Raw genomic sequence first — 27,130 nt, forward strand, 5'->3', positions numbered from 1 at the left:
GCCCCGGCGCACCTGTTGTAGCCGCCTGGGGGTCCTCTACCCGCAGTTGGCCGTGGACGTTCCCCGCCCCGACTCCCAAACGCCGAGGGCGGCCTCCGCGTTTCCTGCTCCAGGAGCCGCGCCTCACCGGGAGGACGGAGCCCTGCGGGCAGCCCTCGCACCAGGGGCTCCCTCCGAGCCCGGGCGTGGGCCGGGCCTGGGGCGGTCCCTCGAGCCCCCCTGACGGGAAGCGTGGAGCAATGCGAGCCGCCGCCGTCGTCGCTTTCGTCCCCAGTGAGCCGGGCGCGTCTCCTGAATCGCGAGAGCCAGGAGCACGGCTTTGCGCCGTCATCCCCGTGTCCCATTTCAGGCAGGGGGCCCGCGTTGGATCTTTCCGCTGGCTTCGTTTTTTGTGTGTTGATTTGTTTCAGTCCTTCGCGTTTCCGGTTGAGTTACGGAATCTGCCCACCCGTTTTGTGGCCAAACTTTGTAGGGCTGTGAAACAATGTAACATTATCCCACACAATAGTCTTTCATACTGGTTTTAAAACACAGTGATTCGGGGTTTGCTTTGAGGAAGCTTTGAGGATCACAAGGGATTATTATCTGGTAGGTTGTAAAAATTCAAACAACCGGGAGGGTATCATAAGTTCCGGAACGCCCGAAGGAGGAAAGAAAAATGGAGAAGAGAGAAAAAGGATAAGCAAGAAAGTGCAGGGGCCTTAAGGGTGTGGGGGGCTGCAGGCTTGATTTGGTACTCAGGTCTGGAGATTATGGCCCCTCTATTAATTCCAACCGCTGCTCCAGACAGTACTTGAGGGAAATGGAAGGAAGAGCCGTTTTGGGGGTCATGCAAGTGATTACTAATCTTGCCAGTAGAAAGATTTCCACTCCATGGATGACAAGGACACTAAGGAGAATTACTTTCCTCTTAGAAAGGGAATCATTCAGAGGTTAATTGAACTTGAGAAGCGTATATTCTGTGATGGAAACTGACATTTATTATATTCTTCCAAATTAGGTTTTCCCCCTCTCAGACTATATGGGGACTTTTTCAGATTAATTGTCAAAACAAGAAGGTTTATGTGTGGATATTGACAAGCAGCGTGATATATACAGAACACATAATTCTTAAAACTGAAGTATTAAGGTAATAAATTAAGGGTGGAAAGTAAACATTTCATGGAACCTTAACTCCCTGTTCCTGAAATTTAGAGACGGGCTTCATTTTTAGACAAAGTATCTGAAGATCAGCAGTACTTCTGTATCCAGTGGTTCTCAAGTTCTAGTTTACATATCATTAGCAAAATCACAAAACGGTCTTTCCATTCAAGATACAAATAGAGTGATCAGTATATCATAAAAGTGACAAGGTAGTGATTTAAAAAACACCTGGCATTTACTGACAAAAGAAAAGGTAGGATTAAGTCTGCTCAAACAGTAAAGGATTAGCATTAGTATTTTTTAAAAAAAGAAGAAACAACAGTGCAGGTCTCTATGCTAAAGTAATAAGGACTGAAGAAGTTTTAAGGTTGGAAAAAATGGGGATATGTATTGGTGAAATACTTTGTAATCATATAGAATGATTATTTTATCAGCAGCTGTGAAGTTGACTTTGAGGAAATTTAGAATTGAAATAGTTTAGGTGACAGGTAAAGGCAACTGTGAAAAGCAACATTTGATTTTAGGGGACAGGGTACCTGTGGAAGAAGACTGGTTAGGGGGTGGAAGAGAGGCGTAAAGGAACTGAAGTGTCTGAGGCAGGGACAATATTCAGTTTCTCTTCCTCTAGCACCTAGTGCAATGTACTTGTTAAATGTTTGTTGAATGAGTGAGAAGAGCTTTAGAGAAATTGCTTTGGATATAGGGGTACACTTTACTATTGGAGAAGACACCCGAGGTCAGAAAGATGCTAATGAGATAGGGATGGGGGATGAATGGTAAAGACATTGATTGTACCTTTTTGGAGTTTTCTACCATTGTGTTTTATTTCTTTTCACCGGCATGTTCAGTATGTTATTAGTGGTCAAATGAAAAGGAATAAAGTTCTATATGTATTTTTTTAAGTCTCCAAGCTCATTACTAGATAGAATAATTACATTATTGTTTACTTTGCTGATGTTGAACTAAATGTAGCAAACCGAAGCATTATGGACAGGGAATAACAAAATAACAATGAAGAGACAGATGCAGTCTTTTTCTTATTTAAATCTCTTGACTACCTCAGAATTCAAAGTAAAAATAACTTTAGTGGGAGGTTAATATTATTTAATGCAAATAGGTTGATAAAAAATGTAGCAAATGAACATGTTATTAATAGTTCTGTCTTCTAGCCTTACTGTGGTAAGTTGAAGGAAGTTTTCATTTTTGTTTTTGTTGGTTTTAGGGTTTTTGTTGGTTTTTGTTTTCTTTACCAGGGTGAGGGTACTTTTTTCTCTATCTGATACTTTCTGAAACTCTTAAGGAGTTCAGACAAAGGTGGAAAACAATCAAATTTCTATTTTTGGTGTTTTCCTCTTTGTTCTCCAAACTTGTTGTGGTCTACATTCAATTTGTTGCACTCACATGGAATGTCTCTCTCTCAGCCCTTTACTCGTCCGTAGTCTAAAGGAGACTGGCGGGGCGCGGTGGCTCATGCCTGTAATCCCAGCACTTTGGGAGGCGGAGGCGGGCGGATCACGAGGTCAGGAGATCGAGACCATCCTGGCTAACATGGTGAAACCCCGTCTCTACTAAAAATACAAAAAATTAGCTGGGCATGGTGGCGGGCGCCTGTAGTCCCAGCTACTCGGAAGGCTGAGGCAGGAGAATGGCGTGAACCCGGGAGGCTGAGGTTGCAGTGAGCCGAGATTGGGCCACTGTACTCCAGCCTGCGTGACAGAGCAAGACTCCGTCTCAAAAAAAAAAAAAAAAGTTAAATAAATAAATAAAGGGGACTGCAGGACCATGCTGCCCCAGTTTCTGGAAAGTCTTTCAAGATTAGGCTAATGCCCGCTAAATGCACTTCTCTCTCCTACTGGGGGTGCTACACAGTTTAGCATTTAGCTCTGTAGTATGCTTTCTTACAGAATTTTATCTCATATGTATGGATCTTGTACCTCTGACTAGATTAAATATTTTTGGAGCTAAGTGCATGACTTACGCTTCTTCTGTGTTGCTTTTAGAACACGGTGGGCTTCATTGTGTACCTGATAATTTAAGTAGGATAATAATAGAGAGGTCAAACCTTTAGTTAGGGGTCATTGCATTAATTTCTAGCTTTGCCCCTTTGGAAAACCAGAAGCTATTATTTTGTCCTTGATAACTTGGGATAATAAAACCTGCAATGGTTGTCTGATAGTCTAGTTGTGAGAATCAAGATAAATGTGATTATAGATATGAATGAAAATATCTTGTATGTCGTAATGAACTTTTTTAATATAAAGGGCTGTTATTGACTTAGGCATAGAGCAGACATTGATTCTGCATTCACAATGTGTTAGGTACTTCCTGGGCTCTGGAATTGCATGTCATAAAGGGTGAACAGGAAATGACCAGGTGCTTCTGAAGCAGAAGAACAGCCTGGGCTGAGGCACGAAGGCCGGGAGAACAACTAAGCCGTGGTTTATTGTGGCTGAACTGGAGAATACTTCTTCATGTGTATTAGCAGAAAGTGGGAGGAAGTAAGGCCAGAAAGGCCAACGTGGGCTAAATCAGAAGGAACCTAAGGACCATGAGTTTATTTTCCTTAAAGGTAATAAGGAGGATTTGGGTCAGTGACTGGATCAGTTTGCATTTGAAAAGGATCACTGGCAACACTCAAATGACAGATTGGTAGAGAGCCTAACTGAGAGACAAAAAAATTAGAGATGTTGCTGAAGCTCAGTGAAGAAATGAAGAGATAACTAGGAGAGCGATGGTGGGAATAAGAAGGAGGGGCCACTAAAAAAGGTTGAATTGGCAGATCTTGGTGATACAGGAGATGAAGAAGGAGAAGCCAGGGATAACAGTGGGGTGATAGAGTGGATTGTTCTATTCATTGAACTCTAAAGAAGAAAAAAAAATTTTTTTGAGGAGTTTAAGAAGTGGGCTAGCTGTGTTCAGTTTGAGATGCCTGTCATATACGTTGGAAGGTCCCATAAGTAGTAGTAGTTGGACATGTGGGTCTGGAACTAAAGGAAAAAGTCTGAGATGAAGATAGAAATTTGGATTAAGCATTTAGTGATTGAAGTTAAAATGTGATGATTTTCTCCAGGGATATTGTATGGAATAAGAGGGTAAAGGATAGAGCCCTGAAGTATGCACATTTTACGTTGTGGGAAGGGGCTGATGGTGGAAGAACCTGCGGAGACTAAAGACCAGTGATCAGAAAAGGGAGCTGCGAATCTGGGAGGATGAATGGAAGAGTCCCTACTCCTGAGGAGTTCATGCACTGGCATTCCCCGAAATGATTATATTTTCCTCTAGCCACCGCAGAACGCACAACACAGTTCATCTATTATTGTTTTATTAAAGTTAATGTAAAATGACTACCCATTACTTTGTTAACAACAGAAATCTTGATGTTTATGTTTAAAAATATTTTTTAAAACATTTTTAAACAAATTTCTTAGATACAGAGTCTTGCTATGTTGCCTAGGCTGGTCTGGAACTCCTGGGCTCCTCCCGCCTCAGCCTTCCAAAGTGCTGGGATTCCAGGCATGAGCCACCGTGCCTGTGGCTATTTATGAGTTTTTTGTCTACATTTGGGACAACAAATCAAGTAAAATGTAACTTTAGAAGTTGATTATGTTTATGCCTCAAGCAAATACTTAAAAAAAAAAAGAGAGAGAGAGATGGATAAAAGTTCGTTTTGTGTATGTCTCAGGTAAAATATGTTAACTTGGGGAGACCAGCAGTATCCTGTTCTTCAACTCTCAGCTTTTATTGAATCTCACACAAAATTTTTCTCAGATATGTCACTAGACTACTTAAATAAGCCAGATTAGTATTTTTGCATACTTTATTAACTCTGCTTCTACTGAGAGTAAATTAGTTTTTGGAATGGAATGCAGTCAAAAAATCATCAAAATAATATCACAAAGCACTGAGTGGTCCAGTCATTTGAACTTCTGACAATACCTTTGACTTAGAAACTTATTTGTGGGGAGTGGTATATTAATACTATACATAAACATTGATTGAGCTCAGGGGGACTTTCTGTATATACGTTAAAAAGTATGCTTTTTAAGTAGAGACAAGGTCTCACTGTGTTGCCCAGGCTAGTCTCAAACTCCTGGGCTCGAATTACCTCCCCACTTGGCCTCCCAAAAGGATGGGATTACAAGCATGAGCCACTGCCCCAAGCCTAAAATTTTTTTAAGTGCCATTAGAATGTAAGGATTCTTTTTAAAAAATTTGATTGTGCAGGGTTGGTTATTCAACCAATATGCAATACAATATTCGATACTATATATTCATCACTTAGCCTTTTGGCTAAGATCAACTGTAGTATCTGTTGTTATTAATATAATATTGTATATTCAACCAATTGTCAGTACAAAGTTGGTTGTATCTGATATGAACCAACATTGAGTTAAAAATGGACCTTTTTTATTTTTAAAAAGCTAATTAACTAGATTTGCTTACTTAAAATCAAAGCAATCAGCTCGTTACAAGTCTAGAAATAAGGATTTTAAAATAAATTTTGACCCTATCTTTTCCCAGAAAGACTTTAAATTGATACTGGAAACCAAGTAGGATATATTTTTGGGAGATTTGAGGCTATTAAAACAAAGGCAAAGAAATGACCTTCTAAAAGTCCTAGTAATGATTAGGTCCGTTGTTTCAATTAAAGCATACCATGCTTGAAAGATAAAGTGTATTAAATATTTGACTGTAACTTTGTGTTAGAAATATGTTTTTTAAATCTATCAAAAAGATTTACAAATCTATCTATACCGTGTTTTTTGGTTTTATGGTATTTCTTCCAGACCTCTCTTCCTGACATCTCCATTAGTGTCAAGTATTTCTTCAACCCCCAGTGGTGCAACGTGAGCCTATTTTAAAAATGTAGTCAGGAAGCAATATGTAACATAGTCAGGAAGCAGTATGAGTGTATGGTTAAGCATACACACTACACACTTAACTGGGGTTAAGCAGAGATCATACTGCCTGACTTTAAGCACCTGCTCTACCACAGATGATCTTCTAGAAGCTGTATAAATTAAACCTCTGAAGGTTTACATTTCCTCATTTGAAAAATGGAAATAATAAAGTAAACCCTCATGGAGTCCTTAAGAGTTTAAATGATATAATCCATATAAAGTGCTTAAGTGCTGAACATAGTATCTGGTGTGCAATAATCACTCTATAAATGCTAATTTGTAAAATTATCATCATTGTTATTATTAGTCCAACTATAGTAGTAGCATGGAACCAGGCTTCTCAAAGTGTGGCCTGCAGATCAGGGCCAGTGCAGACTTAACTGGTTTGCAGTGAGATCCGGAGCTTGTGCTGGAATGTAAATAGGCGATGTCACTAAACATACTGATTAGTGTTCAGCTGACTTTTTAAAAATAGCAAGACCTCTTCAGTGTAGGAAGCAGTGAGTTGATTTACATTCTGGTGCAAGCTCTTTACCTTGCCACAAACCAGCACCAGAGTTGACGTGGAGTATTGGACCAATGATCCCGCTCTCCAAAAAATAATAGCCCTTTATTCTGAAGACGTTATTATACACTCATAATACCTCATTAACTTTCTTTTTTTCTAAACATTGTAATAATAGACTATATTGTTTATGAGTTCAGCAGATATTTTTTGATCACATAGTTTGTGCACAGCCCTATATCTTATTTTGCAGGAGTTGTAAAGCTGGCTCAGAAATTAATCTTGCCTTTGGGAGGTCTACCATAAACCTGCAAGAGGAAATAAGTGAAAATCTAAATAAATGTGTTGAATATATGCAGTGAGTGTTTGCAATAGTGTTATAGCTTGGTTCCAAAGATTTCAATATAGACAGATGTTTCCTTTTGCTGAGCTGCTACCACAATGGGACAGAATTAATTAATTATTTTTTTGGAAGCGGAGTCTTACTCTGATGCCCAGGTTGGAGTGCAGTGGTGCACTTCAGCTCACTGCAACCTCTGCCTCCCAGATTCAAGCAATTCTCCCACCTCAGCCTCCTGAGTAGCTGAGATTACAGGCACCCGCCACCATGCCCAGCTAATTTTTGTATTTTTAGTAGAGATGGGGTTTCACTGTGTTGGCCAGGCAGATCTTGAACTCCTGACCTCAAGTGATCCACCCGCCTTGGCCTCCCAAAGCTCTGGGATTACAGGCGTGAGTCACCATACCCGGCCAGGACAGAATTAATACCTTTTACTTTTTTAGCATTATGCTATCGCAATAAAGTTCAGAGTTTGCTTTATTAAGATAGTGTTTGAATCTTCTAGGAGATTCAGAAACCTGCAGTACTAGAGAAATCTGAGTTTTAGATATAATAACAAAATTATAACTTTTAAAGATTAGTATTATAGAAGATTCATCCTTAAGTGTTTTTTAAATTACCAATTTACTATTTCATCCTTCATGCAAACGTATGAATTATAAATGATTGATTGTTCCATAGAATATGAAGAGACATTAAATAAATATTAAAATGGTTGTGAAGTTTTGATTAAAATGAGCACACATTCTTCTCAAAAAAATTCATTGCCAGCCTAGGCAACATAGGGAGACACTGTCTCTACAAAAATAAAAAAATAAAAATTAGCCAGGCATGGTGGTGTGTTGCTATAGTCCCACTACTCGAGAGACTGAGGCAGGATGATCAACTGAGCCCAGGAGTTGGAGGCTGCAGTGAGCTGAGGTCGTACCACCGCACTCCAGCCTGGGTGACGGACTAAAAAAAAAAAAAAAAAAATGCATTGCTCAAACAGATAATGTTGAAACAAATTTTGGAGTAATATAAACATAATAATTTTTAAAAGGCAAGGCGTGTGTATTTTACATATAAATATGTATATTATATAGTATAGGGGTTACAAACTATGAGTTAGATCATGAGACAGATTTATTTTTGCAGACTAATTTACTGGTGAGTGGGCTTAGGGAAAAAAGGAAAATAATGCAAAATGTTCAAGTCAAGAAATGTTATTTGATTTTTAATATTTCTTAGAATATTTTGCATGGAAGTGGATGTCTTGGCTTCTCTTATTGCCATGCTTGGTGCATCTGCTCATAATCACTTTTGTTGTACCTTTTGCCATAAACTGTTACCTAATCTCACTAATGACTAAGAAAATTGAAGGTGGGTGTTAGAAAAATTATAGGTAATATTAAAGAATATAAGGCAGGCATGGTGGTGTGCACCTGTAGTTCCAGCTGCTCGGAAAGCTAAGGCAGGAGGATCACTTGAGCCCAGGAGTTGAATACAGCCTGGGCAACATAGACTCTGTCCCTATTTCTAAAATTTAAAAAAATACACACACACATATAATGTAAAATAAAGAAAAGAGAGTAACCTGAAATTTAAGAGGAGAATTATAAGGAAAAACAGAAGGAGTAAAAAATGAAATTTGGATCAAGAAATGACTAGGTAAGTTAGATCCATGACACTTTAATCACAACCTTTTTACCATAGCAGATCAGGTATTTTGCGATCTGGCCCCTATCTCATCTTTGAGCTCATCTTGTACCAGGTCTTTCTTTCTTTTAGGTAATTGTCTGTAAGGTTGAGTCTACATATCATAGACAAAGAATTTCTATTTCCACACCCCACCCTCAGCCTTACCTAACCAGACCTGCCTGTTCAAACTGTGTCCCTACCATGTTCACATTGCAGACACATAGTAGGCACTCAAGTATTGGTTGAATAGGTAAATAGAAAACCCACAAATGGAGGCATTGAGGATGAGAAAACTTGAGGACACAGAAGACCTATTAGATTATGAATGATATTGATGGTAAAATCCAATCAGATGTTGCTCTTAGAAGCATATGATCCCTAAAGGATAGAAAATGACTCATTCATTATTTACTCGGCCCATAATTATTAATTAGTCACCCACTATATTTGGATTTAGGAGTGGAAATTACCAGTGAAGAGGGTATAGCTCCAATAACAGTGTAAGTAAAGAGACAGAAAGACATGGGGAAAAGATAATCACTAGTACAAACGGTTCAAGAGTCCCCTCATACTTGATGTTGCCTCCACAGCATCTGCAATTTACAAGCGGTCCCACAAAGATAATGATCTGCTAGAGCAAGCGTGATACATGCCATTGTCTGAATCTCAGTGCAGCTTTATACTTTTCAACATGATAACTCTTCTGAATTGATCAAGAAGAAAGCAGCTTTAATAAATGTTGAAAAGGAGTTAATTTGGGGTTTGGATGTATGATTGAAGGGATGACCAGGAGCCTCTACAAATATTCCAGTTTGTGGGTTTGTGAGTCTTAAAGAATTCTAAGAATAGCAAGAGTCTATCATATGTCATAAACAGAAGGGAACAAAAAAGTCACATAAATCCAGAAACGTAGTGAATTCCTGATAGAAGTGTTTAAACTCTATGCAGCAGTAGTAAACTATCTTGAACTTAGCTAAGAGTGAAATAATGAAGGCTGTAACTATGCAAGATAGACTGCAGTGGAGACACTAAGCCCCTGCTTCATGGAGCTCACATTCCAGTGGAGGGCACCAACAGAAAACAAAGAGGGAAAATATATACATTATGTTAGGTGGTGGTCTTAAGGAGAAAAAATGAAGCAGTTTAAGAGGTTAGGAAGTGGTTTTAGGGAGTGTAGGAGAGCGGTAAAAGTTTAGATAGGGTGGCCAGGGAAGCCTTGACTGAGCTGCCATTTGGTAACGACCTTTATGCAGCAAGGAAGCTAGCCATTTGGATATCTGAGGGAGGAACATTTCAGACATACAGAAGGGTGAGCATCAAGTCCCAGAGGCAGGCATGTGCCATGGTGTTCAAGGAATAGCAGGGGAGCCGTCTGGCCAGGGAAGACTGAAGTAGGAGCTGTTGCAAATGAGGGTGGAGAGGCGATGGGTCCAGATCATACAGTGATTGTTGGTCCTCTTAAGGATTTTGGTTTTTCCTCAGAGTGAAATGAGATGGGAAGTATTGGAGACTATTGAGCAGAGGAGACATGAGCTGACTTTAATAGGATGACTCTGACTGCAAGCTTGAGACCTCACTGTAAGGGGCTAAGGGTAGAAGAAGGCCAGTTAGGAGGCTATTGCAGTAATCCAGGTGAGAGGGGATAGTGGCTCAGACCAAATGTTCACAGTAGAGGTTATGGGGCACTTGATATTTTTTGAAAACAGAACTGACATGATTGAATATATTACTTTTCTATTGCTTCTATAAGAAGTTACCATAAATTGAGTGGTAATTTATTATCTTACAGCTTTGTAGATCAGAAGTCAGTTGTCAGTCTCACTGGACTACAATCAAGGTGCCAGCAGGACTGTGTTCCTTTCTGGAAATTCTAGGAGATAATCTGTTTCCTTGCCTTTTCTAGCTCCTAGAGGTCACTCACATCATTCTTCGGCCGTGGCCCCTTCCTCCACCTTCAAAGCCCGCAACATTGCATCTCTCCGACCTTCTTCCATAGTCATATTTTCCTCTGACTGTGGCTAGGAGGGTCCTCTGATCTTAAGACTCATGTAATTAGATTGGGCTCACCAGGATAGTCCAGGATAATCTTCCAATCTCAAGGTTATTAATTTAATCACATCTGTAGAGTCCCTTTTGCCATGCGAAGTGCATATTCATAGGTTCCAGGGATTCCTACATACACATCTTTGGAGGCCATTCTACATACCACATCAGTCGAAGGACCAGATGTGGGATTTAAGATAGAGAAAAATCAAGGGTACCTTCAAATATTTTGATCTGAGCAATTGGAAGGAAGGAATTAACTGAGATTGGGGGGACCAGATTTGTGGCTTTGGGGTACATGTTGGGAGCTCAGTTGTAGACGTGTAAAGTCTGAGTTTCCTATTAAATATCCAAGTGGGAAATGATGCATAGGTAGTTGAATACATGACACTAAAGTTTAGATCAATGGATCCTAAGGACAGATGCACCCATGCATCCACGTATGGATGGCACTAAAGCCATGAGATGAGATGAGACCACTCAGGCCCTATTAGAGAAAGGGGAAGAGAGGTCCAGGAACTAAGCATTGGGAACTTCCAGATATCTACCAAGTGCTAAAATTGTATATTTGGGAATTTGATACGTGAAAAGTATGCAGTAATATTGGCTTGAATACAGAAAAAAAAAAAAAGAGGAGCACTGAATGGTGAAACGTAAGAAGTTACTCAGGACAAATTAATGCTTTTGCTTCACTTAATGCCTTACAAACTTTGTCTTTCCATTTCTGTGAACTGTATTTCTAGAATTACTGGACCAGAGCCAAACACATAAATGACTAAGACATAGCTTCATCTTACATCGACTTCTAATTCTACCTTGTTAAGGTTGTCTGTTAATTAGATATGTATTATTTTCATGAATGCATGTTTAAGAGCTGTAATAGATTCATTTCAAATGGCTGTCATTGACAAAGTATGCCATCTACAATATACATGTATGATAGCTTTGAAAGGAGCAAATGGTCAATCTTTCAGATGTAAATTTCTTGCAGTGGAATGTAGTTTATACTTAGAACAGTTATTAAACTTTATTTTGAGTGACATCTAACCTACCATATTATTTGTTTCTCTTTCTTTAGACTGGTACTGTTAAATTTGCCAAAGGCCAAGACATATAGATCTTTGGCACATATTTAATTACCTCTAGGAAAAAACATTTACATAGCTTACACCAGTTGCAAGATGAATAAGGAGAGGTATATGAATGTTATTGCAGTCAGTGGGCCCAAAACTCAGCCTCCAGTTGGGTCTCAGCTACTCCACCCTCCAAATTTGGAATCCAAACCATATAGCAGCAAAAAGTCCCTCTGAGTAGTCGAAATAGATGTTCCAGAGTCTATAAATGTCATAGCTTTGCGCCTCAGACTCATGGGATTCAATGGTAGCGTCCTTTATGGACTCAAGCTTTACAAATGTGTCTGTCAAACAAGCTTGTCTGGCTTCTAATGCACTGGTTAGGAGGGCAGGTTAGAAAGGCAGAGAAGAGCCTCACAAGGTAAGGGGCCACACCACACTGCAGCATGGGTTCTGAGTTCCCAGAGAAGAGCAGGGCTCCAGGAGAGCAGTCTGGTCTTCGGCCTCTGTAGATTTCAGAGACATCTGAGGACATCATTCTGTTTTGGTAACTAATGTAAAGGTGACCTTGAGTCACGATGAAAAAGTTAAATTGTGAGTATAGTTTAAGAAGGCAGAAGTTTGGTTATCTGTTTCTGCAAGTCAAACCACCCTGGAACTTAGTAGCTTACAAAAACAGTGACCATTTGTTATCTCATGATACTCTGGGTTGTATGGGCTACTGTGGGTGCTGCTTCTGCTCAGTTGGCTGGGGTTGCAGTCATCTGGAGGCTCAACTGGGCTGGGGCATCTTAGGCAGCTTGTTCACATGGTTGGAGGTTTGTGCTGCTGTGGACTGGAAGTTCAGCTTTGGTCTCTTCCCAGTGGCTTGGGCTTGGGTACCTCACAGAATGACAGCTGGTTCCAAAGAGGAGTGTTTCAAGCATGGGAATATCTTGGAAGTGATTCAGTATCACTTAACTGCATTCTTTTGGTTCAGTGAGTCACAGGGCCAGCTCAGATTCAAGGGGAGAGGAAATAGACTCTACCTCTTCATTTGGAACAGTGGCAGATAATCTGTGGCCATCTTTAATTCCACCATAACAGAGAGTGGTGAAGGCTAATGTGTGTGGATACATTGCACAATGTGTGATGAAGGTAAGTCTCAGGTCTTTAGAAAGAAGACTATTCAGAAAACTTGATTATTTCCTCAGGGTTCAAAGTGGTCAGTGCTTTCTAAGTAAGAATTTACTGTAATTATAAGATATTACACTCTTAGGGAGTATTATAAATAAGAGAAACATTTCTATTTGGTAAAAATAATAGCTGTTCTTTTTTTTAAGGTAAAACAGTTAAGAAATACTACCTAAGGCAATCCTTGGTTATAATATTTAATAGGAATTTAATTTACATGTAGGCTGAGAACCCTTGGAAGGGATTCTAATCGGAACAAAAGAAAAATAGAATATAAAATTAAATTTTTACTTCTCTTAAGAGTGGAATTTTCTGATTCTTGGATACCTTCCCAGAGTTAGCTTGTGCAATGATCTCAAGCTACCATGCTCCTGGAGCTATTCTGTGGGTCTACCCTCACCCTACAGAGGCAGTGAAGAGTTCTGAAGTGAATCATATTACAACATTTCTCTTATGCCTTGTAATTCCATTTTAATTTTGAAACACTGGCTTTTAGATGAATTTTTAAGAACTTTACTTGGGAAGAGCTATAAAAGTTCTTCTCCTCCTCTGGTTACTTATCTCTAAACTAGCTTATTCGTCTGTGAATTTTAAAACTTTCTATCCTGCTCTTGCTGCCATCTTCAAAATATCCTTTATGTGTATATCTAGTGCCTAGTTTACTCATCTAATCAGCCCTTAGAAGACACTCAGCAAATGTTTTTTGAGTGATTGACTGTTGCCCTGGAGCCTGTCTTGACCAATGGAGAGAGAGCTTTTCTTATCACTTACTAATTAGGAACTAACCATTGCGCACACTGGCTCCAACAATCTAAAGCAATAATTAAGGTAAATCAGGTGATCTGAAAAGAGCAATAACTTACAAAATATCATGAACTGTATTGTATTTTTCTTTTTAACTTTTCTTTTTCATTTTTATCTGGTTAATGTGAAAAGGGGCTTATTTCCAGCAACACTAATGGAATTTTTCTTTTTAATCACTAGTAATTGGAAGGGGAAAGACCCCACACCTGACATGTGGGGACTGAGTTATTGGTATAAATCTTGCTCTTTCTTGGGTGATTTCTCTTCTTCATTTAAATTAAAAGTTGTCCTTAATGGCCTCTTGGAACTGACATGTTGGGCTCAAGACCCAGGAATCTCAAGAAATATGCTAGAGATTTCTGGTTTAATTAAACAAAAGACCTTATTAATAAAAGCCAGCCGGCTGGGCACGGTGGCTCACATTTGAAATCCCAGCACTTTGGGAGGCCAAGGAGGACAGACCACTTGAGCCCAGGAGTTCGAAACTAGCCTGGGCAACAAGGCAAAACTCCGTCTCTACAAAAAATACAGAAATTAGCTGGACATAGTGGTGTACACCTGTAGTCCCAGCTACTCAGGAGGCTGAGGCAGAGGGAAAACAGCCTGGGAGGTTGAGGCTGCAGTGAGCCATGATCACACCACTGCATCCAGCCTGGGTGACAGAGTGAGACCCTGTCTTTATTATATATATATAAAATAAAAGCCAACCATAACTACATATGGAAGGAAATAATAAATTCATTCCCCTCACTTGGCTTTCTAAACTGACATAAGCAAAAGGAAAACGAAAAGTTTTTAAAATGTTTTTCATTAAAGTAAAGGATTTCTTAATAATAGACTTGCCTGTAGCCTGTGTTAGAGGAACACTCACCAGGCCATCAGTTCTTTCCTTTTATAGGGTCCAGCTCCTCTTTTGACATGGGATTAGGTGACCACGTGATTGATTAGCCTCACAATCACAATCCTGTCCCTCCTGTTGCTTTCCATTCACAGTTGATCAAGACGCAGAGCCTGAGATAGAGGTCAGGCAGAGAGCACGAGGCCCAGTGCAGAATCATTTTCTGAACCAGCCAGGAAATACTGGAACCGACCAAACTTTAAACACCAGCCTAAATTATTCCTGTTTTAAGCAGGCAGCAGAAATGACAGAAACCCGTTAACAGAAAAAAAAATAATGCTTTTCATTTGAATGCCCATGCATTTTCTTTTTAACTTGTATGTGTTCCTAATTTTCCTTACTCTTTTTGTTTGTTTTTTTCTTAGTGTGGTTTATTGACAATCATTTTCAATGCTGAAGAGTGCTGCAGTGAGCCAGCACAGTGGGTAACACAGCAACGGAGAACAGATGCAGGTTTGAGGAATTTAACTTGCTAAAACTTTGAACTGAAGTCTTAGAGATTGGGACATATGGGTTTGTATAAATAGGCTTTTAAGCCCTGTTTGCAATGGGTTACTGACAGGAGAAACTTGCTTGCGGAATGTCAGCTGCGTGAGCTCACTGTCGGACAAGATGGAAGAAGAAGGGCTGGAGTGTCCAAACTCTTCCTCTGAAAAACGCTATTTTCCTGAATCCCTGGATTCCAGCGATGGGGATGAGGAAGAGGTTTTGGCCTGTGAGGATTTGGAACTTAACCCCTTTGATGGATTGCCATATTCATCACGTTATTATAAACTTCTGAAAGAAAGAGAAGATCTTCCTATATGGAAAGAAAAATACTCCTTTATGGAGAACCTACTTCAAAATCAAATCGTGATTGTTTCAGGAGATGCTAAATGTGGTAAGAGCTCTCAGGTGAGTAACCACTACAAAAAATAATTTGCTGTATATGTTGATTTTTCAGTTATTATTTAATGACATGTCACAGCCTAGTGTTCTAATAATAGTGTCTAAAACAAAAAAAATTATTCAGATAAAATCATTAAATCACTTACCTAATTTTATTAATGTTACTAATACTAGCTGAAAAGTTAATATCTTTGTAGAAATTAATTGTGTTTAGGGTACCACTGAATTGTCTATAGAGTAGTAGTAAAATTACTCAAATGATCCATTGTGTATATGATATTTTAAAAGATGTGATGCGTGTTATTTCCTCAGCATGGGTATGGGGATTAACTGCTCTGTTTCAGTGCCCAGTGGTCTGAGAATCCAGATATATGGATGTGCTTGCTGATGAAGCTGGCTGAGCTACTGAAATCAAAAGCACAAGGAAATTCTGATTTTCCTGACTATAAGAAATAACTGAGCAACCAAATATGATCCAGGCTTGGGGCCACACACTTTGGGGTCTAAGATGGGGGAAAGAATTAGGATCATTAAGAGATAAACCTAGGGATATTAAAATATGAAAGAGTTGGAGCAGGCGCAGTGGCTCACATCTGTTATCCCAGCATTTTGGGAGACCAAGGTGGGCAGATCATTTGAGCCCAGGAGTTCAAGACCAGCCTGGGCAATGTGGCAAAATGCTCTCTCCACAAAGAAGTAGCCGGGCATGGTGCCGCATGCCTGTCATCCCAGCTACTTGGGAGGCTGAGGTGAGAGAATCACCTGAACCTGGGAAGTTGAGGCTGCAGTGAGCTGTGATCATGCCACTGCATTCCAGCCTGGGCGATGTGAGTGAGACCTAGTCTCAAACAAAAAAAACAAAGAAAGAGTTTATTTGAGCAAAGAATGACTCATGAATTAGGCAGCACTCAGAACGATTGGAAGTTAGTGAGCCCCATTCCAGCAGCAAGGGCAGTGAGCTTTTATAGGCTGAACATGAAAGTAAGACAAAAGACATTTAAATTGGTTAGAGTGGAAAGTTCCTAGTTAGGGAATAGTTGGCAGTTTCTGATTGGTAAAGTCTAGTATGGTTTTACTATTTACATTGGACTTTAGTTTGCTTATGTGGGACCTTCTAGAGCTCTGGCATTGCCTCAGCCTAATGGCCTCTCAATTAAAGTTTGTTTGTTTAACGGGATAGTGGGCCAGGTGCAGTGGTTCACACCTATAATCCCATCACTTTGGGAGGCTGAAGCAGGAGGATTGCTTGAGTCCAGCAGTTTGAGACCAGCTTGGCAACATGGCAAGATCCCATCTTTATAAAAAATAAAAAAATTAGCTGGGCATGGTGGTGCATGCCTGTGGTCCCAGCTACCCAAGAGGCTGAGGCAGAAGGATCACTTGAGCCCATGAGGTCAAGGCTGCAGTGAGCCATGTTCATGCCACTGTACTTCAGCCTGGGCAACAGAGCAAGACCCTGTCTCAAAAAAAAGAAAAAAAGAAAAGGCTAGGCACAGTGGCTCACACCTGTAATCTCAGCACTTTGGGAGGCCGAGACGGGCAGATCACAAAGTCAGGAGTTCAAGACCAACCTGTCCAATATGGTGAAACCCTGACTCTACTAAAAAATACAAAAATTAGCTGGGCATGGTGGTGCACACCTGTAGTCCCAGCTACTTGGGAGGCTGAGGCAGGAGAATCACTTGAACCTGGGAGGTGGAGGTTGCAGTGAGCTGAGATTGTGCCACTGCACTCCAGCTTGGGTGACAGACTAAGACTCCGTCTCAAAAAAACAAAAACAAAAACAAAACACCAAGAAAAACAGGGTAGTGTAGACAAGGAAAAAATAATAATTTTCTCTGTCCTTCGTAACTCTTATCTGAGGCTCCCTGTAACAAAAGACAAATTAACAGAAGAAAAACACAGAAGTGTATTAATATGTATGCCTCATGTATACACGAGAAAAACCCCAGAGAAATGAGCAAGTCTCTAGAGTAGATCTCAAAGAAAGCATTTAAATTTGGGGCTTAAATATCATCATTCTCTGAAACAAAGTAAAAAAGGCTGCGGGGAACAACCCTGTTAAGATGAGATGGCCAGGAAAAGCACCTTAAATGAAGGTGAAGTTTGTTATGAAGATGTAAGTCAATGTCTTCTCTACTTAGTCATCTCCTCCTGGTGCAGAGAGGGAGATGCCCTTATAAGTAGAGATTTCTTGTGTAGGCACAAATTCATCTTTAAAAAGGTAACTTTTCAGAGCTACTCCTATGTCTACGCTTTCTCAAAATGTGCAAAGGAGGCATATTTTGAGGTCACATATTCTGGTCTCCTTCAGTCATACTCTGGGGAGGTATGTCCTGAGCCCCAACATTAGATAGTTAATAAATACTTATTATTCAGTTTGTTGTTGCATTTGAACTTCAAGTTTTGGTTCAAGTGAGATCCATATTTTACTCTTAAGTTTTAAAGCAAGTAACCAGTATTTTTATCATGAAATTCATTTCTAGATTCTCATGATGTAAGAATTAGAATAGACCATAGAGTGTGAATAATAAGAAGTCCCCTTTTCTCATAGAGAAGTCACTAATAGATCTAGTAGAATAGACTATGGTCTAATAGAGTAGAATTAGAAACTGATGGAACCCTTTCATTTTTCAGATGAATAAACTGTGGCCCAGAAGAATTTGATAATTTGTCTATCTAATGTCAGTAGCTTTCTGAATTGGAGTTAAAAGGATATTTTCTACTATAAATTGTTGCTTTCAAGTTGTTTATTATCTCTAGAGTTTACCTATTTTATTATCACTATTTTTTTTGAGACAGAGAGGCTCGTTCTGTCACCCAGGCTGGAATGCAGTGGGGCAGTCTTGGCTCACTACAACCTCCGTCTCCCGGTTCAAGCAATTCTTGTGCCTCAGCCACTTGAGTAGCTGGGATTACAGGCATGCGCCATCATGCTCGGCTAATTTTTGTATTTTTAGTAGAGTCAGGGTTTCACCATTTTGGCCAGGCTGGTCTCGAACTCCTGGGCTCAAGCAGTCCTCCCACCTTGGCCTCCCAAACTGCTGGGATTACAAACATGAGCCACTGTACCTGGCCTAAAGTTAACTTACTTTAAAGGTAATTTGAAAAGAGGAGGGCTGGACAACAGATGTTTTTTATCTGATTTACAGCTGCCAGTATCAAGGGTTTATTATGATTTGTTCTTTGTTATGCTGTTATTGTTACAAAAAATTATTTCAGTTCATTACAAGAAGCTAACAATGAGAATTGAATGAGTATAATTTTCCTAGTTTCTGTGGACAAATAACATTGAAAAAATGTTTTTATTTTACAATAATTTCAAACTTACAAAAAGTTGCAAAAATAATACAAAGATTTTCCATATGTTGTTCACCCAGATTCCCCAAATGTAAGATTTTACCATATAAACTTTCTCTTTCCCTCCCTGCCCCCTCCATACATTCATACACATTTTTATTCTGAACCACTTATGAGTAAGTTGAGGACATAATGCTCTTTGCCTCCAAATACTTAACAGAGTATTTACTGAAAAATAGTGCGTAGCCATAACATAATTATCAAAATCTGGAATGTAATGTTGATATCTAATTATTATCTGATTTCTAGACATTCACATTTAATCAGTTTCCCTTGATAGCCTTTATAATCACTGAAAAAAATGGTTTTTCTGGTCCAAAATCCAATCTAAAATTACATTGCATTTTATTGTCATTTTTTAATCTGAAACAACTCCCCAATCTCTCCTTGTCCTTTATGACTTTGATATTTTTGAAGAGCACAGGTTATATATTCTGCAGAACATCCCTCAGTTTGAACGTGTCTGACGTTTCCTTAGGGCTAGGTTCAGGCTCTGCATTGTGTGGCAAGAAGATCACACAAGTGCTGTGTATCCTTCTCGGTGCCTCATATCAGGAGGCACAAGATGTCAGTTTTGCCCATGCTGGTGATGTTAAATCGGATCCCTTGGTAAGGTGGCATCTGCCTTGTTCTTTATTGAAAAGTTAATAATTTCCCTCCAATCATTTAATAGATACATATTTTGAGAGTATGTAAATGTTTCTCATTATACATTTGTAACCACCCAATGGGTTCATCTTGTTTGTTGTCCAGATACAGCCAATTTATCAAGACAAGGGAATTGAAGTAGAGAATGAATTTAATACACATAAAGCTGGCTAAACAGAAGACAGGAGTTTTACTATTACTCCAATCAGCCTCTTTGTCAATTTGGAGGCTAGAGTTTTTCAAGGATAGTTTGGTGGGCAGGGGGCTAGGGAATGGGTACTGCTGATTGGCTGAGGATGCAATCACAGAGGTGTGGAAAACAGTCCTCATGTGCTGAGTCCACTTCTGGGTAGGGACAACAGAGGAGTTACTGGTCTATCCAGTTACAGGGCCATCCAGTTGTCAGAAATACAAATCCTAAAAAGGCATCTCAGAAGGCCAATCTTAGGTTCTATAATAGTGATGTTATTTACAAGGAGGTTACAAATCTTGTGACCTCTGGAATAATGACTGGTAATCATTTAACTATACCTACATCTTGGCAGAATTCAGGCCCCTCTCATCCTCCTAACCTGGTGTCCTTTCATTAGTTTTACAAATGCAGTTTCATTTTGCTATCATCATTTAAACTATAAACTAAATGTCTCCAATAGTTAGCTTGGCCCACTGCAGGAATGGCTAAGGGCAGTTTGGGGGTGAAAGGCAAGATGGAGTTGGTCAGGTCAGATCTCCTTCACCATCATAGTTTTCTCACTGTTACAATTTCTGCAAAGGCAGTTTCACATTCATCCTCTAGTGTTAGCATTTTTGGTGATTCTTACCTTTGAATTATTACATTAGTAGTAACCAAAGATGATTGTTCTAATTCTGACATGCCTTCTACACATTATTTAGGATTTTCCTGTAAGGCTGAGCTTTCTGTCCTTCATCATTTATTTATGTCAATGTGGACACATAAATTCTTATTTTATTCTGTGGGTTATAATGTATTACTAAGCCTACTTACTTTGTTGTCCAAATTGCCCCCAATGTGGCTTCTCTGTCCTTTTGACATTTCCCCATTATTTTTGAGCACTTCTTTACTTTCTGGCTCAGTAAGATGTTCCAGGTTCATCTAGTACATTTCCCATGTCAGTATAGGAAACCATTTTTTTTTCTCCAGGAGTCCTGGTTCCATTTAGTGGGGAACTGTGTTTTGAAACCAAGATCTGGACACTAAGTACCCATTACCATTGGTTTATCATTGCTATTTTTTTTTGAGACAGTGTTTCATTCTGTCACCCAGGCTGGAGTGCAGTGGCATGATCACAGCTCGCTGCAACCTCGACATCCTGGGCTCAAGTGATCCTCCCACCTCAGCCTTTAGAGTAGCTGGGACTGCAGGTGTGTGCCACTACACTCAACTAATTTTTGTATTTTTTATAGAGACGAGGTTTTGTCATGTTGCCCAGGTTGGTCTCGGACTCCTGGGCTCAAGCAATCTGCCTGCCTCGGCCTCCCAAAGTGCTGGGATTATAGGCATGAGCCACTTCACCCGGCCTATCATTGCTTTTAGGCCATCTCAGTGGACACAACAAGGAAATAAATGCATGTGAGTGCAATACACACACATTTCATTCTACCCATCTATCTGTGGCTCTATTTCTCTCTCTAGCTCTGTTTCTCTCTTTCTCTATTTTTATGTATTTCTATTTTCTTACCCCTCATATTTTTATCTCTCTTTCTATATCTTAAAAACCATGAGTTTGTACTGATGCCTCTGATTCCAATTTAGCACTACAGGGTTTATTCTAGCCTTCCCAGTTTTCATATCTATAACTTCTCTATGAGAAACAGGACTTCGTGTTATTCACACTATCTTTACCTGTTCTCAGATTGAACAAGTAAAGATACTTGAAAGAACAATTCATATTGTAGTTTCAGAATTGCTAATCCACACTGCAGTTTAAAAAATTTTTTTAATCTACTTCTTCAGTTTTCTTTTAGAATTTATCATCTTTAAGAGCAAGAATTGTTATATATTATATAATATGTTATATTAATACCTAGCAATGGTTTCTCTTGTCATTTTTAATTTCTCAATTATTTCAATGAATTATGCTTATTTTCTGTTAATTGGGATGACATGTATCTTCAAGGTGAGAAAAATCAAAATAGTACTCAAATAAGAAAATGGATCTATTCTAAACTAATTTAGATAGTGGGAGCATTGGTCGTTTTCTTCTGGAAACAACTTGGTTTTTGTTGTTGTTGTTGTTTTAAGAGTTTGCGAGACTATTTTCTTGTTCCTCGGAGTTTTAAACCTTTCAAGAAAAAAGTATTTCTTCAGAGCCAAGCTTTACAAAGGTCCTAAAGATTTCACCTGTTTTTGGTGCAGAAGTTATGAAGTCTATTTTATGACTGTCCCAGAGAAACAAAGGACAATTTCCCATATGTTTATAGAATCTTTTCTTATTACATTTTTTGCAGACAGGTTATGAAAGATCCTGAAAGAGAGAGAAACATCTCTAGAAGTGTCTGTTTTGCTTGTTTCTCCTTCTCTAGCTTTTGTCCTGAAATTTCCCATGAATGGATGGGTCAGTGAGGTGAATAAGCATGATATAAAAAAGAATTAACTTAGATTCTAAGAAGCTGTATGACTTAGAACATCTGTACCCTTATTGACTGAGTAAACTTGTTCACCATTTTCTACTGGTAGGTTCTACCTGTATTCACTCCAAACCAAGATATATGTGAATTGTGTTATCCAGGGATGTGTGACATTTGATTCAGAAGGGGCCTTACTTCTCAGTAATGGATTCTGATACATTGGCTCACTTTGGGTGGGATGGCTGCCTTAGGGGCATACTCAGGCGTAGGCATTTTGCAGGAATGTTGTTGAAACCATTAAGACTTACAAACTTAAAAACCATGAGCTTGTGCTGATGAATTCAACACTGAATGTGTTGAATTCACCTTTGGGTGAATTGGTGGTTCTTTAGATTCCTTTCAACTTGTGGATTCTGTTTTTCTGGCACTGAAATTAAAGGGAGTGATTGGGACCTTGGCAGTAGCTGCAGGATTGATGGCCCTAGAGACATGAAGAGAAGAAAGCAGAAGAGGACTCAGGCCCTGATGGACATCCTGATGATCAAAAGTGAGGGATTAAAGGCCTTTGGGACTAGTATGTGTCTAAGAAAACAGTAGTAGCATTGTGTCTCATGGAAGTCCTTTTTTTCTCACTTCACTTATTCTCATTTAACTATATTAAATTATAGTTAACTAACTGTATTGTCCATTAGATGAGGTGAAACAATTACTGGCAGTAGATGGAAAGGACAGAAATTTCTACACTAGTGTAGCTCATGTGGAGGTCCTCTTGCCACAGTGGCAGTGATGAGACCATACACGGATACGTGATGCTGCTGCTGCTCCCTTGATTCTGATCTGGATCTGGTTGCAGATTCTTAATAGGAGATCTCCCTGCAGCCCACCCTAAAGACCCCAGGCCCCAGCTCTCCCAGAACCCAGCAGCCCAACCTCTGTGCTGCCCGGAGTCAGGAATGGAGCATCTTTGCTTCACTATCTGAATTTGTACAAGTTGTAGAACTGTAGTTGCTAACTTAGGTTGATAAAGCCTTGATTTAGATTAGATTTTGATTACCTGGAAGACTCCTCTTACCTACTCTCATAGCAGCAGATTGGCCAGAGTGTTGGTGATTTCCTTTCAGGCAGGTGGTAAGAGGCCAGGGATGCACAGTCTCATGCCTCGATTGCTTACCTTGCATGCCCCAGAGTCAGTTCCAGCTGGGCTTTGGGGCAGAGCGTAGGGCAGGCCCCACTGCTCTGGCTTTATGCAAATGGCACATCAGAAGTACAGAAAACTGCATTTAGAAAATGGATTGAGAAACATGAAAAAAGTATTCGGTGAGTTCAGAATAAAAAGATGTGAAGTATTGATTTCTAGTTAGGGAGCATTTCCAGACCAAATGTATAAATCCGAGGGTTGCACATCACAAAACTCCCAGGATAAATCACTGTGAAAATAGGCTTTTTTTATGTGTTAGAGGAGCAATTTTCTGTTTCTTCACCATATTGTGCAACTTTTGCTAAGTACTCAGTCACAAAGTGACCCAGAATTCAATGTTTCTCTGAAAAAAGTTAAAGCCAAATGATTCATAGAAAGCTACAACTATTTAAGCTTTTCTAATTCCCATAGTGCCAACTTGGCAACTAGTCCATCCAGAATAATGTTTTTTAATACTAGGGGGGAATATCTTCCAAAGAGGAACCATGGGGTAGAACCCAAACCTCTAAAAGCCATGTAATTCATTGGTGAGAAGACAAAGATGCAACTGGGACAATGAAAAAGTCGCTAAGTAGTACCAGAAAAGAAGCAGAACTAGGGCAAGAAAGGTCAATACCCAACAAGAGATACAATATTTACTAGAAATGCAGGCAAGGCAAGAGTTCTTTGTAAAGCTGCAATCTCAGTATCCCTTGAAATGTGAAATATTCAAATTATTGACGTTTGCCAAATCACAACTTTTTTAGCCAGTAATTCAAGTTTGCTAAGGAATCAACCCCCAGTATGTTACTTAGCTTGCCCAGAGTGATTCAGAAGGCATGTAAAACTGGAGAACTGTAACAAACAAGGCAGATGGTTTCATGTTTCCCTCTTTTCTGGCTAGAGATAACCTTTTCAGTTTGCGTTTGCATTGCTTACTGTTAACTATCTCCGAGTAGCTGTTACTGGAAGGGGAGCTGCATCCTATGTGGTCAGAGCCACAGTTAAGTACGTGCACTATAATTTGTTGTGACTTCTGCTCAGCTGTTAACTTGGCCACGTAAGCAAACATTCCTACATTAAGCACAATGTGGATATGGTCAGCCTTCTACTGGTTATTTTAACTGATATTTGATGGCCTTTTCCCATTTCTGAATTAATGTCTTTGCCTCATAGGTGAAATAGTTTGCTCTAATGTAGAGGAAGGCAGAAAAGGAAAATGAAGACTGTTGGATTGGTATATTTTTTGTACTTCCAGGAATGTATAATGTTTATGCCATTATCAACATACTGTAATAAACTAATCTTGCAGAATGTGTTTAAATGAGTAAAGAGATATAAATTAAATGCAGTTTTAAAAAAAGGCCCAAATCAGAAGCTTGAGAACATGGCTCATGATCATTGTAATCCTATCGAATTTTAGAGTTTGAAAGCAGCTGTCCTGGACCTTATATGAATAACCAGGCTGAACGTGTCCAAATGTTTTAATAAAACTGGGTAGTATTATTTCAGCAACAATTCTAGCTATGTAAAGCAGTGCCCACTGTCATCATAGCACTGTTCCCCTGATATTGCCATTAGGCTAGAAAGAGCAATTTATTTATTTATTTTTATTTTTTATTTTTTTGAGACGGAGTCTCGCTCTGTTGCCCAGGCTGGAGTGCAGTGGCGCGATCTCAGCTCACTGCAACCTCCGCCTCCCGGGTTCAAGTGATTTTCCTGCCTCAGCCTCCTTAGTAGCTGGGATTACAGGCACCCACCACCACGCCTGGCTAATTTTTATATTTTTAATAGAGATGGGGTTTCATCATGTTGGCCAGGTTAGCCTCAAACTCCTGACCTCTCAAGTGATCCACCTGCCTTGGCCTCCCAAAGTGCTGGGATTACAAACGTGAGCCACCGTACCCAGCCTCGAAAGAGTAATTTAAAATGCTGATTGCTTGAGAATTTCATGGCTTCAGTTGCCACCTTTCTATAAAGATGCTTAGAAGCAGCCAAAAAACACATGAAGAAATGCTCATCATCACTGGCCATCAGAGAAATGCAAATCAAAACCACAGTGAGATACCATCTCACACCAGTTAGAATGGCCATCATTAAAAAATCAGGAAACAACAGGTGCTGGAGAGGATGTGGAGAAATAGGAACACTTTTACACTGTTGGTGGGACTGTAAACTAGTTCAACCATTGTGGAAGTCAGTGTGGCGATTCCTCAGGGATCTCGAACTAGAAATACCATTTGACCCAGCCATCCCATTACTGGGTATATACCCAAAGGACTATAAATCATGCTGCTATAAAGACACATGCACACGTATGTTTATTGCAGCACTATTCACAATAGCAAAGAGTTGGAACCAACCCAAATGTCCAACAACGATAGACTGGATTAAGAAAATGTGGCACATATACACCATGGAATACTATGCAGCCATAAAAAATGATGAGTTCGTGTCCTTTGTAGGGACATGGATGAAACTGGAAAACATCATTCTCAGTAAACTATCGCAAGGACAAAAAACCAAACACCGCATGTTCTCACTCATAGGTGGGAATTGAACAATGAGAACTCATGGACACAGGAAGGGGAACATCACACTCCGGGGACTGTTGTGGGGTTGGGGGAGGGGGGAGGGACAGCATTAGGAGATACACCTAATGCTAAATGACGAGCTAATGGGTGCAGGAAATCAACATGGCACATGGATACATATGTAACAAACCTGCACATTGTGCACATGTACCCTAAAACCCTAAAGTATAATAAAAAAAATTATGGAAAAAAAAAAAAAAAAAGATGCTTAGAAGCAACTGTGATGTAGTGGAAATTATACTCACCAAGAAACTAGAAGATATGGATTGGTTCTGGTCATGCTGTTTACTGGCAGTATGACCTTGGACAAGTCACGCCTCTAAGTTTCTTTCCTCATGTGTAAAATGAGGGTGTTGGCCTTCATGTCCTCCAGAGATTTCTTTCAGTACTGAAATTCTGCAACTACCATGCCTGTCTCTAGCTCTGACCTCTCCCTCAGCCTCCTGCCTGGCTTTTCCATTGATCCCAGGATGGTTATGCCTGGATGTTCTTCTGATAACACTGACCATCTTCCTGACTCTCCTGAAGGTCATCTTCCTCCCCTCCTAACTCCTGATTCTCCCCAAAAGAACTTTATGCTGCTCTTTAGCTTCATTCATTTTATTTTACTTTCCAATTTCCTGTTCTTGTAAATTCTATAATTAGTATTTTAAGTTAGAAATCAGAATATTTGTCTTCTTCCTATTCATAATTAGTCTGTTAGTGGGCACTGCTTATTCTTCCTTTGCAGTAATTTTCCCGTGGTTTTATTACCTCTCTCCCATGCTTAGCACTGAGCCCAAGCCTTTCTCTCTCTTCTTTTCAATTATTATGATGTCCTTATCCATCTTTCCACTCAACTATTATCCCTACCATATGTCAGATCCTCTGTTTAGTATTGGGAACAAATATAAACCACACATGTGTAGCTTAAGGATCTTCCCACATAGTGGGGAGACAGAGATTCAAATTCAAACAAGTGGTTTTGGCTGGGCACAGTGGCTCACATCTGTAATCCCAACACTTTGGGAAGCTGAGGCAAAAGGATCACATGAGCCCAGGCGTTTGAGACCAGCCTGGGCAACAGAGCGAGAACCTGTCTCTATTAAAGAAATTATTATTATTATTATTTTTTTTTTTTTTGAGACAGAGTCTCAGTCTGTCGCCCAGGCTGGAGTACAGTGGCGGCAGCTCAGCTCACTGCAACCTCTGCCGCCCAGGTTTAAGCGATTCTCCTGCCTCAGCCTCCCGAGTAGCTGGGACTACAGGCGTACGCCACCACACCCAGCTAATTTTTGTATTTTTAGTAGAGACAGGGTTTCCCCATATTGACCA

General features: G+C 39.7%; 2 protein-coding genes and 1 pseudogene across 5 annotated transcripts in view; 2 read left to right on the top strand and 1 right to left on the bottom strand.

The window, feature by feature from the left end:
- Positions 1 to 346, bottom strand: part of FANK1 (fibronectin type III and ankyrin repeat domains 1) — a 122,558-nt gene extending 122,212 nt beyond the window's left edge. Inside the window, 1 exon segment of the mRNA XM_058435902.1 lies at positions 13 to 346. Within this exon segment, the coding sequence (XP_058291885.1) occupies positions 13 to 331 (319 nt within the window). The 5' untranslated portion in view covers positions 332 to 346.
- Positions 1 to 27,130, top strand: part of DHX32 (DEAH-box helicase 32 (putative)) — a 60,104-nt gene that overhangs the window by 341 nt on the left and 32,633 nt on the right. For 2 of the 4 annotated variants that reach the window (XM_032175333.2, XM_058435901.1), the window contains exons 2-3: positions 14,926 to 15,013; positions 15,123 to 15,454. In XM_032175333.2, coding sequence (XP_032031224.1) covers positions 15,173 to 15,454 — 282 coding nt within the window. In that variant the 5' untranslated portion in view covers positions 14,926 to 15,013; positions 15,123 to 15,172. Of the gene's footprint in view, positions 1 to 3,460; positions 3,713 to 14,925; positions 15,455 to 27,130 lie in introns of those variants that run through there. The other 2 variants (XM_058435899.1, XM_058435900.1) reach the window with 2 other exon arrangements.
- LOC116466249 (U2 spliceosomal RNA) lies at positions 5,417 to 5,550 on the top strand (annotated as a pseudogene).

Source organism: Hylobates moloch, unplaced genomic scaffold (genome assembly GCF_009828535.3).
Source record: "Hylobates moloch isolate HMO894 unplaced genomic scaffold, HMol_V3 SCAFFOLD_3, whole genome shotgun sequence".
Classification (NCBI taxonomy): domain Eukaryota; kingdom Metazoa; phylum Chordata; class Mammalia; order Primates; family Hylobatidae; genus Hylobates; species Hylobates moloch.